This window comes from Oryza glaberrima, chromosome 9, assembly GCF_000147395.1.
Source record: "Oryza glaberrima chromosome 9, OglaRS2, whole genome shotgun sequence".
Taxonomy (NCBI): Eukaryota; Viridiplantae; Streptophyta; class Magnoliopsida; order Poales; family Poaceae; genus Oryza; species Oryza glaberrima.
The window spans coordinates 1,508,501-1,525,209 of NC_068334.1; the positions used below are offsets into that span (position 1 = coordinate 1,508,501).

Genomic DNA, 16,709 nt, shown 5'->3' on the forward strand with positions numbered 1-16,709 from the left:
AAATTATAGACAATATAGCATCTTTGTATGATGTTTAAATTTAATGATTGTTACTAGATAATGATGTGGCAATGGCATCTTGTTAGTAGAGGATGATGGCATTTGCATGTTAAGTTTTAGGAGTTGTGGGTTATAAATTTATAGGAAGAGAGGATACCTAGTACAGAATAGCAACTCCAAAAGTAATTCTTGGATTTTCTTTAAGAAGTTTTCAAATTTAGATTCTGGCCGCAGCTTATAAGCCAACGAGTAGTCAATGTAAGGAAAAAAAACTGATGGTGTCCAGAAGGCACGACGACTTCCACAAACCATGAAATAGTTCCCACATAGTTCACATTTAACACTAAACTCTCAGGTCTCAGGTTAACAAAACGCAAAAGCTTGTCCGTTGGCAGCCAAAATGTCTTTGGGACTTACTCCCTCTTTACCATAAAATACAAACCGTACCAGATGTGACATATCCTAATTTATATCCAAATTCATAGTATTAGAATATGTCACATGTCTTAGATTTGTTTTTTTTATAGAACGAAGGGAGTAGCTAGCAACAAAATAGAGGCGCAAGGTAAGGCTGAATCAACCTCTGTGCTCCATTTGGTCCTTCATGGCCTCCTGGGCATCCCTGCAGGGTGAAAAAAAAAAGAATTGTACTACAGAAACGGAGAAATCTCTACACGGATCCTTCTTTCAACTTTATAGCAAGAGAAGCATTCAAATGGCACGCAAGAAATTTTCTAATAACGATAACTACGCATGCACAAGGGCACCAGGGAGATCACAAGATGCTCACGGGATGAAAAATACAGAATAGTTACCTTAAAGCTTTCGCTATATCTTCATTTGCAGGGTCCAACTTCAAGCCATCTGCAAAAGCTTCACAAGCTTTTCCATAGTCCTATACACAAAAGAACAGATCAATTTTTCGACAAATAAAATCGAATTTTTTTTAAAAAACGTGCTCTTTTATCTTTTCTACCTTTAGAAACATGAAAGCTGCCCCTTGTCGATAGCATGCTTTGGGCCAACTGGGCCGCAACATTCTGCACATGTTAGCATCAGCAAGAGCCCCATTGCCGGTTGACAAACGCAACCAGCACAGGCTCCTGTTTGCTAGCAGGGTTGCCTTATCATGAGCATTAGTGGTAAGTTCTATTGCCTGAAGTAGAAGTGCATGAAAATTTTAGAAATACATAACATGGAATGTACTGTTTGTATATATGACTCACCTCAACTGCAGCCATATCATGCCTTCTAATTAATTAAGTAATCCAACAAAGCATAGGTTTGTCAAATAGAGGTAGTATACTACTAGTACTGAAACAACTTTTTGTCAGGGTGCAGAGCTACAATGTTCTTACATTAGTGTAGTGTTGTCCTGCAAGCATATATTCCTCTCTCTCGAAAGCCTCTCTAGCTTGTAATTTCAGTTCAGCACTTTTCCTTTTAGACAGATCATTATCCTGAGGAAAAAAAAAGGAATTGCAGTTACAAAAAATATGCAGAATTAATAACGATATGAAGCTGCATCTTTGAAACGATTGGTTAACACATCACTGTCAATGATTTACATATCTTGCATAACCTGTCAAAATAGCCAGTTGGATATTCCAGTACTACCGCTTTTGAAATTAGTTGACTCAACTACGAGCTAATAAATATCTGTGCAGTGCATTCCATATTACTTTTAAATACTATAAAAATACTATAAGATCAAGTAGCACAGCAGATCAGCATGATTAGCTTACGCACCAGAATATGGATGCGAAACAACATAAATTTTGCTGATTAGATGCCAATCTTCACGAATTCAATGATAAATAGTGATCAATAACCTAATACTACATATCCATGGATCTTTTTAGTTAATACTACATACTGATAGATGATTATTCAGTTCATCAGATATGCCAATAACCAATAATGTTTAATTGACAGGATATCATGAGAAAATATGAATATCTCATGAAGAATCCTATAAAAAAGGAAAAGAAAGTTAACATTTGGACCCTCAGCTATGGCCTCGGTCCAATTTTTATCTATCAACAATGACTATCCATTCAAAATCACACATTGTCCATGAACCTAAAGTAAAGTGGTTTTTAGTCACGTGGCATCCACACGGAACCTACTTGGGCAAAGAGTGATGACATCACCATACTGAATTACTGATCAATAATAAATAACCAGAAACACTTCCTTTTCTATCTCGCTTACACCTATGTTATCTTGATTTGCTAGCTAGCTAGCTAGCAGACCATACGTCATCTAAATCATCCACTGCGCTGCATGTGGCGTCCTAATAGACAAATCAAAATTTTAGAAAATATATAGGAGGCATGTGGATCCTAATATTTTCTTTATTTTCTTGAGTGCTTGTATATTGAGAAGGAGAAGATGGATAGGTGGACTGGAGACAAGTTTAAGCAGCAGACTCTGCTCTGCTCCAGTTATCCAGTAAAATAATCCTTAGTAAAAACAAAAAGTAAAATAAGCCTTAGTAGAAACAATATGGCTCCACCATAGCATCAAGTCTAGATGCACTTGGATACGGTTATTATCTTTATCAATAGCAAGCATGGGTGGTAACTGGTAAGGGAAACTAAGAATGATGATAAACAATGATATGCAATTACAGGTGGCATGTAAAGGAACAAATACCCTTGGCTTCAAACCAAAAGTTTGCACATGAGAAATAACTCCATCGATACTCCAATCAGGCAGTGTTGAAATTGGTGAAGTTAAAGGAAACAACATTTTAACAATGTCCCTTCTGCCTCGATTAGCGGCAACTTCAATTGGAGTCCTATTAAACTGCAGGAGTAAAAGAACTGGTTGATTTAATTCTTCATCAACAATGCAAATATCACATATATTGCAAAGAATTTAACAATTTCAACATTAACAGCTAGGATTCCAAGTTAGAAAATTTGAACCCAATGTCTGGATGGACTTCAGAGAGTCCAAGTGGAAAAAAGAATAAGGTAACCTCGTACAACTTTCTGAGCCAAGCTTGTAAAATAAACATTAGGTTTAATAATATAGTAAGGTTAAACCAAGGGTCAGAAAAACAGGTTTTTTATATCATACTGATATTTATCAAAACAGGATAGGATGAAGGTTCAAAGGGTACACAGCCAAAGAACTATACAGAATAGGACATTAGTTTGTTCGATCAGTTATAGGGGACCTAAATATTTCTCCACTCAAACATTGGTAAACCGTAAACCTTAGTATTTTCTCATCATTCCCTGTATTAAGCATTGCCAAACAGGCTCATACAGTAGTGAAAATCAAAACTTATATCCACCCTTTGGAGTGGAATGTGAGCACTCAACAATTGCATTCCTATAAAGCAGCATGGAAGCAATGGTTCCATCATGTGTCACATACTATGAAGTATGCTTCACTAAAGCCATATGTCTTTGTCTTCTTCTGATGCAGGCTTATCCATTGGTGCGCACTTCATAAAAAGAATAAGTGAGCAGATTATCCTAATCTCTCAAGATCACTACAGCCTAATGCAACAACATCCAGTCACAGGCTATAGAGGAAAGAATATTACTTACTTCATCTGGAATATTTGGATTAGCACCAGCATCTAGTAAGCACTTCATGATGACAGGAGAGCCATGATTTGCTGCGACCATCACACAAGTAACACCATTGGGGTCTCTAAAATTCACATCAGCACCAACCTGTGTAAATGAAATTGTTGTTTGATCTCAGTTGTCATCCACCAAGAAACGAAAAGGAAAATAAACAAGGTGCTACTAGCCTACTACAATTTACAAACATGAATATCAACATCAAGAAAAAGGTAACTGACTTTGATTAATAGCTTCACGCATTCCAATGATCCAGAAACTATGGACATAATCAATGGGGTACCATTATGATTGACAACCCTGTTAGGCTGCGAAAGTGGAATAATCAAGATCTTGAAATTGTTTAAATAAAAGGGAAAAAAAGAAAATTAATATCAGTACATGGTGTGCTTATACAGGAAATAAATTGCATTTATAGCACTCCTGAGAAAGTGAGGATGTTGCGCATTGAGAGAACCAATTATAATCCAACATTAGTTGTGTGCATTGCTCCAGACCAACAGCTTATTCAGCGAATTTGCCAAAGTAGATTTCACCTATGCTCCTCGGTCTTGTAATACTTCTGCTTATGAACTAGCTCAAATTGCGGTAAGATGGGACCCGGGTCAGTCTGTTGTTTGGACTGATCCCCTCCCGGAGTAAGTAAATTGCCTGGTGGCTCATGATTCCACTGAGCCAATTGAGTAATAAAGATGTGTGTTTGACAATTAAAAAAAAGATGGGGCATAGGTGCTGGAGGAAAATTATTTCAATTATTAATTCTAATGTGTCATGGTCTGAAATCAGTGATACTATCCTTAAAAGCTTAACAAGTCAGGCATTTCTTTTGCACAGATGAGGGAGCAACAAAAAAAATTGATGTCTTACATCAGCGTGATGCTCCAATAAAATCTTCATCATGCTATATTGGCCATTCATCGCAGCTGTCAGCAATGGGGTCCCAGTGATAGAATCTAAATCCACATCAACTCCTCTTGAAAGAAACAACTCTACTATTTCGCAGTGTCCTGCAAAAGAAGAATTTCTAAATAATTAATAAGAACAAAAGGTTCAGCTCAATCAGGAACACCCTAGAAACAGTGATTAACAGTGATTCCTGGACAGGAACAGAGTTTCCTTCAACAGCAGTCTGTTGGAAAACAATAAAATTTGGATTTAAGTTTTCATAAATTTAATATCTAAAGCTTGGCTTGAGCAAAATTCAACATATTAACAGCAAATATGCTTATAATAAAGGACAATAATAATGAAGTGTAGGAACAAAAGTTGTTGTCCAGAAACTTTTAGTTGTTTCTTTTTCATCCAAATCATCAATAAAATGTGAATCAGAGCCAAGCAATCACCCAAGAGAGAAGCATTGTTCAAGACTTCATGCCTTTGTCAGAATTCTATATTTGTCAACAATTTTTAGTAACAAACTATGAAAAAAAACTTACTAATGACAAAAGACTGATGCAAGGAGTTAGTCTCTATGTGCAATTTGCCATTAGTTGTGAGAACTTGTTGCAATTTTTTCCACAAAATGACAGAAATCCAGAGTCATGACTATAATATAGTGATCAGTATTTTATTACAAGGAGTGCCTCTCCCGAAACAACCTTGCACATGAGGGGAAAACATTCTCTGGTTTCATCTAGCTACTGGCCAATAGTCTGTGCTTATCCATTTTAAGTTTTGAGTTCAAACAATAGTTCAAATTTTGATAGAAATGTTAGAAGAAAATAATGGTGAATCCAAGTGAAGAAAGAATTCACTTGCATATGTATCAAATATATTATTCAAAATATATGTTGGACTCTGTGTGCGCGGTGTGTGAGAAAGAGATAGATAGACCTTTCGTTGCAGCAGCATGAAAAGGTAACACTGATTTATCAATCGTAGGATCAGAACCGTGATCGAGAAGATATCTTGTAGCAGCAGCTCTCCCATGAATTGAAGAAAGGCACAGTGGTGTTTCACCTGCCAAGAAAAATATGGCATAAGGACCATAGGGAACCCGTATGGTCATATGGATCGAGCCTTCAACAATACAAACTACAAAGGTGCATAATGTAAAATGGTATTGTCTAAACAAAAAAAAAATCTATTTTACCACTTAGACGTATGGGAGCTCATCTACTTACAGGCTGTTTAGTTTGACTAACCAACACATCTAGGACGGGTTATCGATCACATGATCATCCCACAAAATTTGAAAATGACTCCATTAATTCTTCATCCAATAGCTAGGGACATTGTGCAGTGCAAACCTGGAAACTACTGTAGGATAAAAAAGGGACGTCTGAGATTTGTCCACGTCATCCTCAGAGTGTGATAGACAAATCTCAGATGTCCATATTTTGATCCTACGTTAGTTTCCAGGTTTGCACTACATATTTTCCCCAATAGCTTAGCATGTACTTTTTAGATTGAGGTGGTGATGGCCCATTCCATTCCTCAAATCAAATAATGTCATCAAGGATCAAGTGGTGAATTCATCATCATCCCACTTCTCAAACCTAGGTCATTAACCCCTTACGCCTTGAAGTATAAAATTTGGTACCGTATCCCTAGTAGGTATTGAAAGCCATCTAAAAAAACCCCTGAGATGCCAATATACCAAATGACGTGGAGTCGTGGACAACAATGTAGCGATGGTCTGCATCCTAAAAATATTTTATGTGGTGAATCCACTCATGCGAGGGTCAAGTTTATCTTTCGCTTCCAAAGTTAAATTTATGTACCGGCATGAAACATTGTTTTAAGAAGTGGGGCATTTTATTACTGATTTTATATTCATCTGCTAAGTCTCACTACTCACTAGTCATGTTGTTTACCGTGGCAAAACCACCTCAGGGATTATTTTGACATCCTATGCCATCTTCCTATATAGTTGGTACCCACTAAGGGGCATTTACTCCTATAAAGCAAGATAGGCCAAAAGCCACATCATCAGCAATTTTAAGCCATCAAATTGCATTAGTACAAAGATAATAGCCATTGGATAAAGAAGCTACTTATTATCCATCTAACTCAATCATTTATTAGTCGTCCATTCACCTCCCTTTTCTCCACCTCAAAGGCACACATAACATTGTTACCTACTTTTGCACATAACACCATGTTTTTTCCTCCCAAGTCCTGAAAGATAATGCTAACTTATTTTTTTCGAATACAACTCAAATTATTGTTTAAGATGTGAGTTTTGTTTTATTATGCATGCATTAGATAGCATACAATTATTAGGCATCATTCCCGAACCCATTTTCATATGCTTTGAGAGAAGTAGAGATGTGCAAACAATCTAATTGCAATGATACCTAGATTGTGCATGAAAATAATATTCATATATCGTAAAAATACACAATGACGCTTTGAAAAATAAAGCATGAATTGTATCATAATACCAGAGGATATATATAAAGCCACATTATCATATATTCTGTATATATGTAGAGTTGCACCCAACCATTTAAAATTTTGATTTTGTTTGACGATAAAACTAACAAAACATGTGGCACGGCGCGGGGTACCGACTAGTTTATAAGCATTTCAGGACGCATGATACCGGTTTTTCTTCTGCATGAGGTTAAGTAGGCTTCTCCTTTTCAAAAAAAAAAGAAAGAAAGATGGGGTGCACCTGGCCTCAGTAGTTCTAATGTTAGTACCAGTGACTCCACATGATTAATGATTACCGTAAAAAGTATGGCATGCAAGGAAATAAGAATGCACAATTACTGCTCAGAATACTTCCAGTTCCAAGGAACACATTCCAATTCCATTGAAGAGGTTGTTGTATGCCATTAGGAATTGGAATTGACAATTCAAGTCCAATTATGAGACAAGGTACTGTGTATAAATATGAAACCAGTTATCTGCTGCTACACAATCACGGACGCTGTAACTCAGTTGAATTCCAACCCACGTCAACTCTCTCGCCTCTCACGCATCTCTGCAATGGTACCACTACTTCTCCAACTACTGTATGTGCAAGACCTGGCCTCCCCAGTCACCCTAACAACTCCTCTGGTCCACAAAGTGGCAGCCTCCAGCACACATGATGACAAGGCTCTCCGCATTGCTTAATTAGGTGATATATTTGGTCTCTCTTTCTTTGTGATGATTGTGGATTTGTGGGATTCAGTGGGGGTGAGGGGTCAAGCAATTTGTTTCGGTTTTGGTTAATCTGTTAATTGTTGTGACATTTTTTTCTTTCGCAAGACATATATATAGTTTAGTAGGGACCAGGGCTTCCAATATAGATTTCAGCCATTTCGGTTCTACCAAAATTCCTGAAATTTTGGTATTATTGGCACTTTTCGGACTTGAAATTTTAACTGAATTTGACTAAGTTTTGACCAAATTCACAGAAATTTGAGAAAAACCCAAAAATTCGGCCTAGATAGTAACTCCCCCCCCCCCCCCCCCCGGGTTCAAAATTGCAATAACTGGTAGGGACCGTCCTATCGAATCTTTCTGAGTAATAAAAAAATGATGTTACCAAATTTGATACTTGGGTTCACGATAGTTTTGGAGTGTGATTTCAATGCAAACTGTGGGTTTTCAATGCACTCAGAAAAGGAGATATGCAATGCTTGCACAAGGACTAAAATTAGGTTATGTTGACTGAGCTTAAACCATAACTAATTATACCATTTTTTGAACAAACTAGTAGAATAAATCAAACTGAAAAAATAGAACGGAAGAGAGGCAATGCAAGACCTTTGGCATTGAACTGGTTGACGCTGAGGTGGAGGTCCTCCACGAGGTACCTGAGGACATCCATGCTTCCTCGGGCGGCCGCCAGGTGGAGAGCGCGGTTCCCGTCGGCCCTGCCCGCCACCGCCGCCACGACGGCAGCCTCGCCCTGCCCGGTGTCCAGCCCTCGCGCCATCTCTATATCAACGGAAAGAACGGTGAGTTTCGATCGGAAAAGCATAATAAGCAATTAAACCCTAAGAGAGAAAGGGCTAGGAAATATACGATACAATACTCACTCCTGAGGAGGCGGAGGTTGTCATCGTAGGCGGCCTGGAGGAGCATCTTCTCCTGCTCCTGCTTCCCCATCGATCAGGCTCGGGGGTGAAGAAGGCGAGAGAGCGGGAGCGGCAGCCTAGGCCCTAGCTAGCACTTGACTGGAGGAGACGAGACGAAGACGGTGCGGCGCCGGCGTGGGTTTTGTAGAGACTGCGGAGTTTGGTTTTTGGAAGGGAGCGGTAGTGGGATTTGGATGATGCGCCCGAGTCACGCTCTGGGCCCCCAACCCAACCAGGTTAACACCATTTTCTTTTCCTATTCTATCGGTCAACTGAATTCGCACAATAATCATAATTTAAAGAGTAGTAAAGGTGAACTGAATTTGCACAATAATATAAAGAGTTGGTTCTTAAATTTAAGCGGAGGTGTTATATAGGTCCGTAAACTTGAAATTTTCACGTTAAGATTCATGATCTTGTTTTAATGAACCATAGCCAGTCCAAATGGCGTTTGATTAGAGCTGAACGGCTATGTGGTGCTCCACGTAGGCAACAGTTTTTACTTATCCCTTGTTGCTACAGTAGTCATCGAAATCCATCAAAATATCCCAAACCCCTGCGTCCCTTTGCATCCCCCATACGCTTTCGAGGGAGAGGCCTGAGTAGGGTGAGGATGACGCCGACGATCATCGGTGGTGCGAATTGATTGAGGTGTCAATTTGGATGCGCGACTAGCAGCGCTTGATAGGCGATGCACAATGCGCCTTCCTCGCCTTCAGTGGAGAAGATGAATCGGCGCCCCAACCACCATTACCTCGCCGCCTCCGGATGCCGCCGTTGTCATCGCAACCCTAGCTGTTGTTTGGAATGCAAAGGGATGAAGGGATTTTTTTTGGGGGGGAGGGGAGGGGGTGGGGGATTTCAGCGACTACTGTAGCAACATGGGGTTAAGTATAAAATTACCACCATGTATGTCAAGATGCGAAGGGGGGCAGATGCAAAATGCTACCTAAGTAGAGCACCATGTTAGCGGTCAGCTCCGGTCAAATGCACTTGGACCGGCTATGTTTCATTAAAATAAGATCATGGACCTTAATATAAAAAGACCTTAATATATAATTTTTAAGTTTATGGACCTAAGTGGCATCTTCGCTCAAGTTGAAGGACCGTCAATGTATCTTACTCTAATCTAAAACAGTTTTCGGAAACACCAAATCTTAATCTTTCTTTGATTTTATCTAATGAAATTACCTGGATGTTTTTTAATTAAGATCTAGATTGTTTTTTTAATATTTACGAGTGCCACGTTACTCACGCAATTTCTCACAATTCTAAGGGGCAAGCTTTAAAACGCGTGATTTGAAAAATGTAGAAATAGAAATAGTAAACAACAGATGTGTGAAAACACATATATAGAAAGAGAAGCCCTTTAATTACACTGCATAATAAAATAAATAAGCAGAGAAATTTTCCAAGAGGTATAATAAATATTAGTAAAGAAAATATTCCCAAGAGGTATACCTCGTACTTATTTTTCAAAAATATAACCGCATGCTTAATTTTCTACTAATAATCGTGTACGTGCATATGAATTAAATCAAACATACTTCACCGCATAGGCAGACAAAGTGGAAACTTTTTCAGTTTATCAAATTGTACAAAATCACATCCAACGGTACTATGTTAAAATAATCCAACAAACAACTAGAAAAAGCCATTTCACAATATCACAATAATAGAAGAGCCATTTCACAAATTTAAAATGGTGCCAAAAGGTTATTTTTTTCTAATATGGGAGAAAATAATCTCTACTATTATATTTAAAATATAATAAGTATGGTTTCCGGTTTTTTTCCATCCGTCATTTAGCTTTCCGATTTTGTGGAAGATTTCTCATCTGATTGATCATAGCGCATAAAAAAAAAGAAGAAGACACCCCGTCATTTTTTTTAATGACTCGCACGAGACGGTGTGAAGGAAAGTCGTAACCAGGAAAAGGAAAAAAGTATACCACCACCCACACACCGGCAGCGCCAACACACAGGTCCAAGAGAAAGATAGCACCGGACCGGCCGTTGCTAAGCGTGATCGACCGCTGCTAGGCTGACAACGAAACACGGCCAAGATCGCCCAAAACCCAACCCTTACAGTCAACACAAACCCGCAATATCCAAGACTTCAGGAGTTAGGGAGAGAGGGTGAGAGAGAAGAATAGAACACATCTCCCCCTAGGCCCTCCGACGTGGCCAACTTGTAGTGTCTAGCACACCGCAACAAGAGGATGAAATCTAGAGCGAGCTTGCATCAATTGGTTGGGGGGTTTCGGCTAGGGGATATCTAAACAACGTCTTCAAGAAGAGAAGCGACGGAAAATACCGCCGCTGCCGTCCGTCAAGGTTTCAAAGAGAACCGAGACTGGGCTTTCGCCCGACATCCACACTTGAGGGATGAGACGGCATGACAACGCCCTTAGGAGGGGAATGACGCTTCGAACGTCATCGTTGCCGGCCAGGGCGAGACCAGGCTGGGTTTTCACCCGCCGCTCACCACCTGCGAGTCCACGGCTGGCACGATGCCCCACCACTATCAAACTTCTACCGGCACGTGGGACCACTGCACCGGCGCCCCCGCCAGCTAGCCTTCTTGCGCCGTAGACCACACCGAACCCACCGGCAGCTCCTCCTCGTCGCACCGTGCTCGCCTCCTCCATCGCCGGCAATGCCTCGTCGCGCCTTGCCCGCCTCCTCAGCCACCAACCGCGCCAAGCCAGCCTCCAGCCACCGGCTGCACCTCCTCACGCCAAGCCGACCTCCACCGCCACCGGCCGTGCCACCTCGCGTCGTAACGCTCCGCTGCTACCTGTCGCGCCTCAAAGCATCGTGCCAGCCTCCGACCCCTCCTCTAGCCGCCGCCATGCCGGCCAAGTGCGGTCGTCTGTCACGCCTCCTCGGCTAAGCGCCCGTCGTCTATCATCGCCCGTTTCTAGCCGACGACATCGCGGCCGCACCCACACCTAGTCTTCTCCTTCTCCGCTGCCCGACTCCTTGATGTGAGCAATGGTTGTATCCGTAGTAGCCATGGTCACATCATCTCCGTGGCCCGATCTTTCGGTGAGTTGTAGATAACTACAATTTGGGAGAAACGTTGACGACCCGACTACAACCATACAAGACGTTGTTGTGTTGCATCTTAGCGATCGATACACCTCTCCGTGGATTGTTGATCTTGCCGGTGCAGATCAACCTTATTCCTGTAAGCAAATAGAAGAAACAAGCAAGAACAAGATAAAAGCAATCTGAATTGCAGATAGGAATTCAATACAAATGATAAATTGGGGTTCCGTAACGAGCAAACCGTCGATCTAACCGATCACGGGATTACACGGCAAAGTAGTGAAGCTAAACTTTAATCTAAACAAAACCCGAGAAACCCTGAAGTGGTACCTAGCTATTTATGGATGTGGGAGGACGACCTAGGGTGCCTAGCTCCACCTGGTTGGGGCACCCTCAACATGGGTCCCACATGGGCCGTGGTCCCAAACAAAGTTACAAGCCCAAAGGCCCATGACAGGTGTTGCAGCACCTTGTTTCTTTATTTGCGGATGGCTAGGGTGGAATTTGGTGATGTGGCTAGATCCGTTGGAAAGAGGACTCCGAGAGCTTTCCATCAAGTACTCACGGGTCAAAAACGGAGGTCGTATGCAGATTCGGTGGCTGTTTGAAGTCAGCAGCGTAGCAGGTGGCCGAATAGGATCCTAGCACTTGGAGGACTTAAACTTGATATCTTAATGTGAGCAATGATTGTATCCGTGGCGGTCACATCACTCCTTCCCCGCCTTCAGTTGCTGCCGCCGGCAACCATCTGCACGATGTCGCCAGCCGCTGCCGCATCCGCCGACGTCGCCAGCCGCCAGACGCCGCCTCCACCGCCACCTTCATTGCCGCAGTCGACGTCCGTTGCTGCCGCCGTCTCGGTGTCTCCAGCCGTCGTCGCCAGCCACCGCCGCCGCAATCACATTCGCTGCCTCTTCGCCATCCACCACCTCAGCAGTCAGCATCCACCACAACACCGCCACCATAGCCGCCGCCGCCGTCGCTAGCCGCCATCGCCAACCGCTGCCACAGCCGCGACCGCCAGCCGCTAGCCGCCATCCAGGTCCGACCGAGTTGGCGCGGATCTGGGGGGACTCCGCCACCGTCGCCGCCAAACCCCACGCTGCCACGTCCGCCACCAGGCATCGCCGCCGCCACCTTCACTCCCCGCCGTCAGTGACCCCTCCACCAGATCCGGCTGGGCCCGGCCCAGATCTGGCCACCAATTTTGCTGCTCCGAGCAGCGCCCTTGGCCGCCAAGCGCGTGGAGGGTGAGGCAGGGGAGGAGGAGGAAGTTGGCGGTGTCGCCTCCCGAGTCGCCTGGGGAGGGCGATGCGGGAGGAGGAGGGAAACGTCCTTGTAGTGTTGGCCTTGGCTTATGATTTACGTACCCCGTCATATATTGTACTACACCAGATCGGTTTGGACTGGTTCATCAATGCATGCATGTCGGTTTCGTCATCCAGTCATCCTTTCCCTTCGCAAGTCGTTGGTTTGGACTATTATTAGAATGAAATACTCCGAGGATGGTCGGTGCCGCATCCCGCATGGCGTCACTGTTGTCGTGCGATGAAGACATTGCCGTCTGCTGTACATGACAACATGCCGATACCTGCTCAGGTTCAGTCTTTTCGCCGAGCTCGCCTCACCAAGAGCTCGCCTCACTGTACATGACAGCATGCCGATACCTGCTCAGGTTAAGTTTCGCGCGTTGATGTAGCCATGCACTAAGTGCTTCCATCCAGCGTATTTCTTGAGCCCCATTGCCGGAGTACGTACAAGTACAACGCGCGCGTGTACGCAAAGCATGCATTCTATAATTGACAAAGTAAAACTCACTAGTACACGAAACATTTTCCTGGACAGGACCATTTAAATTGCAGACAAACCATAACTGATCGTATCTGGGAAAATCGTTCTCCCATTTTATGTGCGGAATCATAAGAGTTTTCGCGTGCGGGCATCTTAAGACCACCGCACGGGAAAATACCCTCCCTAGCTCCTTTTTCCCTCACAACACTTCAAAAAAAAATTCCATCCTCACATCCTTATCCTCACCTTACCTCTACCTCTCTCTCTCTCCTCTCCTCTCCTCGGCAGCGCACGGGCGACGACTCTGCCGCCGCCGCCACCGACGAGGTGGCCAAGATCCGATGGTGCAGCGCAGCGCCTCTCCGCCGCTCGGATCCGGTCTTCCGCCGCCCGGATCCAGCGGCGCCGCCCCTCTTTTGCCCTCCCCCGCGCGACAGCGACGATGACAAGGTGGCCGGGATTCGGCGGCGCAGCGCCTCTCCACCGCTCAGATTCGGCGGCGGTGCCCCTCTCCCGCCCTCCGCCGCCCGGATCCGGCGGCACGCCCCTCTTCCATCGTACCCCATGCGACGGCGACGATGACGACGATGACGAGGTGGCTGGGATCCAGCGGCACGACGCCTCTCCACCACTCGGATTCGGCGGTGGCGCCCCTCTCCCGCCCTCCGTTGCCCGGATCCATTGGCGCTGTACCTCTTCCGCCGTCCGCCACGCGACGACGACGATGAGGTGGCTGGGATCCAGCAGCGCGGCGCCTCTCCGCCTCTCCCCACGGCGCGATGGCGATGGCGACGAAGAGACAAGCTGTGGCGGCGGTGACGGCTACGTCGGTGACAGCGGCGACGATGACGAGCTGCGGCGGCGGCTAGGGTTTCGATTTTTTTTTGTGATTTTTATTTTCTTTTTTGGATTTTTATTTTCGCATGCGGGCGACATAACCGCCCCGCACAAGAAAATGCGACTTTCGCGTGCGGGTGTGCCTCCCGCACGTAAAAATCGCGATGTTCCCAGACCCCTGCGTGCATGCGGGCCGCCCACCCACACACGAAAACCCGTTTTCATCATCTGGGAAAATCCTTTTTCTATTAGTGACTTTGATGCGCCGATCATAATGTCGCACCGTAATTAATCTGATCAGCATGTTTGGATAATTTAGGTTGTGACAAACTGAAGGATTAATTAGTTAACATAAGCGTAATTGCACAAGTGCTAATCAGACACGACACATGTATGTGTAAACTATTTTCAAAGTTAGTATAAGATCGCCACTCCATCCAGTTCCATAATTCTTAATGTTTTGAATAAGATTGAGGCCAAACTTTTTGAATAAGATTGAGGCCAAACTTTTATAATCTAACATCCTAGAAATTCATGTTAATAAAAACCACTAAAATTCGATTTTCTTAAAACTTTTGCATCATACACTACTGAAGAAACCATCTTTGGTCGGTCGACCAAATTCCACAATAGTCCCGGTTGTAATAAAAACCAGGACTAAAGATATTCTTTAGTCCTGGCTCAAAAGGTTAGAGCTACTTTTTGATCTATAGTCCCGGTTGGTAACACTAAAGATCATTTTTAGTCCTGGTTAAAAAATGGCAGGTGGTGTCAGACACCTCTATTATCTCTATGTATAGTCCTGGTTGCTTAACAATCAGGAAAAAAGATTGGCATGTGTGGAGAGGATGAGGCGTGCGCGCGAGATCGATCAGGAGGAGGCGCACACAATCAGTTACTAAGTTCTATCTCCTAGCCTCCCTCACATTTATCTCTTCCTTCTCTCCTCCTCTCCTCACTCACCCCATCTCTTCCTCTTCCTCCTCCAGATCCGCCCCCTCCCCTCTCCTCCCCACTTCTCAGGCGGCCGAGCGGCGGCCGGGCGGCGGCGAAGGCAGCCTCGCGCGGCAGATCCGGGAGGGGAGGTGGCCGGGCGGTGGCGGCGGCCTCGCACGGAGGGCCATCCTAGTGGAGGCAGGCGACGGCCGACACGGAGACCAGTGCAGCGGCAGGCGGTGGAGGCCGGCGCGGCTGCACGGATTTTTTTTCTTTTTTCCTTAATGTGTGATTCGATCTGTATTGAATGATTTGATCTATGTTGATTTGATCTGTGTTGAATGTGTGATTCGATCTGTGTTGAGAATGAACTATGTTGTTGTTGTGAATGATTTTGAGAATGCAGTATGTTGCTGTGAATGATTTGGGATGAACTATATTGTTGTGAACGATTTGGGATGAACTATGTTGCTGTGAATGATTTGGGATACACTATGTTGCTGTGAATGATTTGAGATAATGGGCGTGAGATATACAAAATAGCAAAAAAAAAAAGAACCGGGACTAAAGATAGCGATCTTTAGTCCCGGATTCTTACTCCGGTTGGAAAATTGGGACTATAGGAGGTTATCAACCGGGAGTAAAAAGCATTTGTCCACCAGTGATACGCCGGATCGATATTGTGGTTGCTAGTGCTTGCCAAACCGTAAATTGTCACAATGGGGGAAATAAATTAAAGATGTACAATTTACAAGGATAGATTATTTATCAATCATACAACCATCTATGCAAAAGACAGAAAGCCAAATAAAGAAAAGGTTAATTATTAATTTTTGTAATATAAGTTATAGATCAAATATTAAGTAACTGAACCATGTCGATAGTTTGATCTCAGGGGAATACAAAAATTAAATCTAATTTGCCTAGATATATTTTCATAGAACCCACCCACATGAAATAATAGTTGTCGGTGATATGGGCCCGGGGTTACCCATGTTAGGGGGAAGGAGCGGAGGAGCCCTTCCTCCTAGCCACGTGTAAGTAGCCGAGAGACGCCCCACGTCCACCTAGGGGCCTCGGGGTACCCCGTCGCACCCCTCGGTCCCGACGGGTTGCGCCACCCCGAGGCCCCCGCTCAGCTGCCACTCGGCGGCTAAGTGGGTGGAGGAGGGGGCGCCGCTGGCGCATTTATGGATGGCGTCCCAACCACGCACGCGCATCGGCGTGGCTAGTCGTGCGACGCCGCCCAAGTGATTGACGTGTGTCAATCACTTGGACCGGTCTGCGACCAGTCTTTGACTGGTGGCAGATGGATAGGACGGGTGGCAGCGCACCCACGCCCCGCCCTATGTCGGGCAGCGTGGGGGTAGGTTTGCCCCGTCCCATCAGCCATTAGGGCTCAGCACGCACGGCCGGTGCATTCCCAGTAGCATGTGCCCACAAAAGTCTTCAAGGCTTAATGAGGGAATGAC

At 44.2% G+C, this 16,709-nt stretch overlaps 1 protein-coding gene across 1 annotated transcript; it reads right to left on the reverse strand.

The window, feature by feature from the left end:
- Positions 1 to 363: 363 nt before the first annotated feature.
- LOC127785465 (uncharacterized) lies at positions 364 to 8,740 on the reverse strand. The gene is made up of 11 exons (XM_052312919.1): positions 8,582 to 8,740; positions 8,307 to 8,480; positions 5,439 to 5,564; positions 4,473 to 4,612; positions 3,827 to 3,913; positions 3,567 to 3,695; positions 2,659 to 2,811; positions 1,359 to 1,460; positions 977 to 1,156; positions 816 to 895; positions 364 to 622 (listed from the first exon to the last, which is right to left on the reverse strand). Exons 1-11 carry the CDS (start codon positions 8,649 to 8,651, stop codon positions 577 to 579), a joined length of 1,287 nt encoding a protein of 428 aa, XP_052168879.1. The 5' UTR covers positions 8,652 to 8,740; the 3' UTR covers positions 364 to 576.
- Positions 8,741 to 16,709: the final 7,969 nt, after the last annotated feature.

Coding starts and splice junctions, on each gene's coding strand:
- LOC127785465 (XM_052312919.1), bottom strand. CDS start 8,651: ATGGGGAAGCAGGAGCAGGAGAAGATGCTCCTCCAGGCCGCCTACGAT. Junction 2,812..3,566: donor ATCCAAATATTCCAGATGAA/GTAAGTAATATT, acceptor TTACTCCTGCAG/TTTAATAGGACTCCAATTGA. Junction 1,461..2,658: donor CTTTTGGTTTGAAGCCAAGG/GTATTTGTTCCT, acceptor TTTTTTCCTCAG/GATAATGATCTGTCTAAAAG.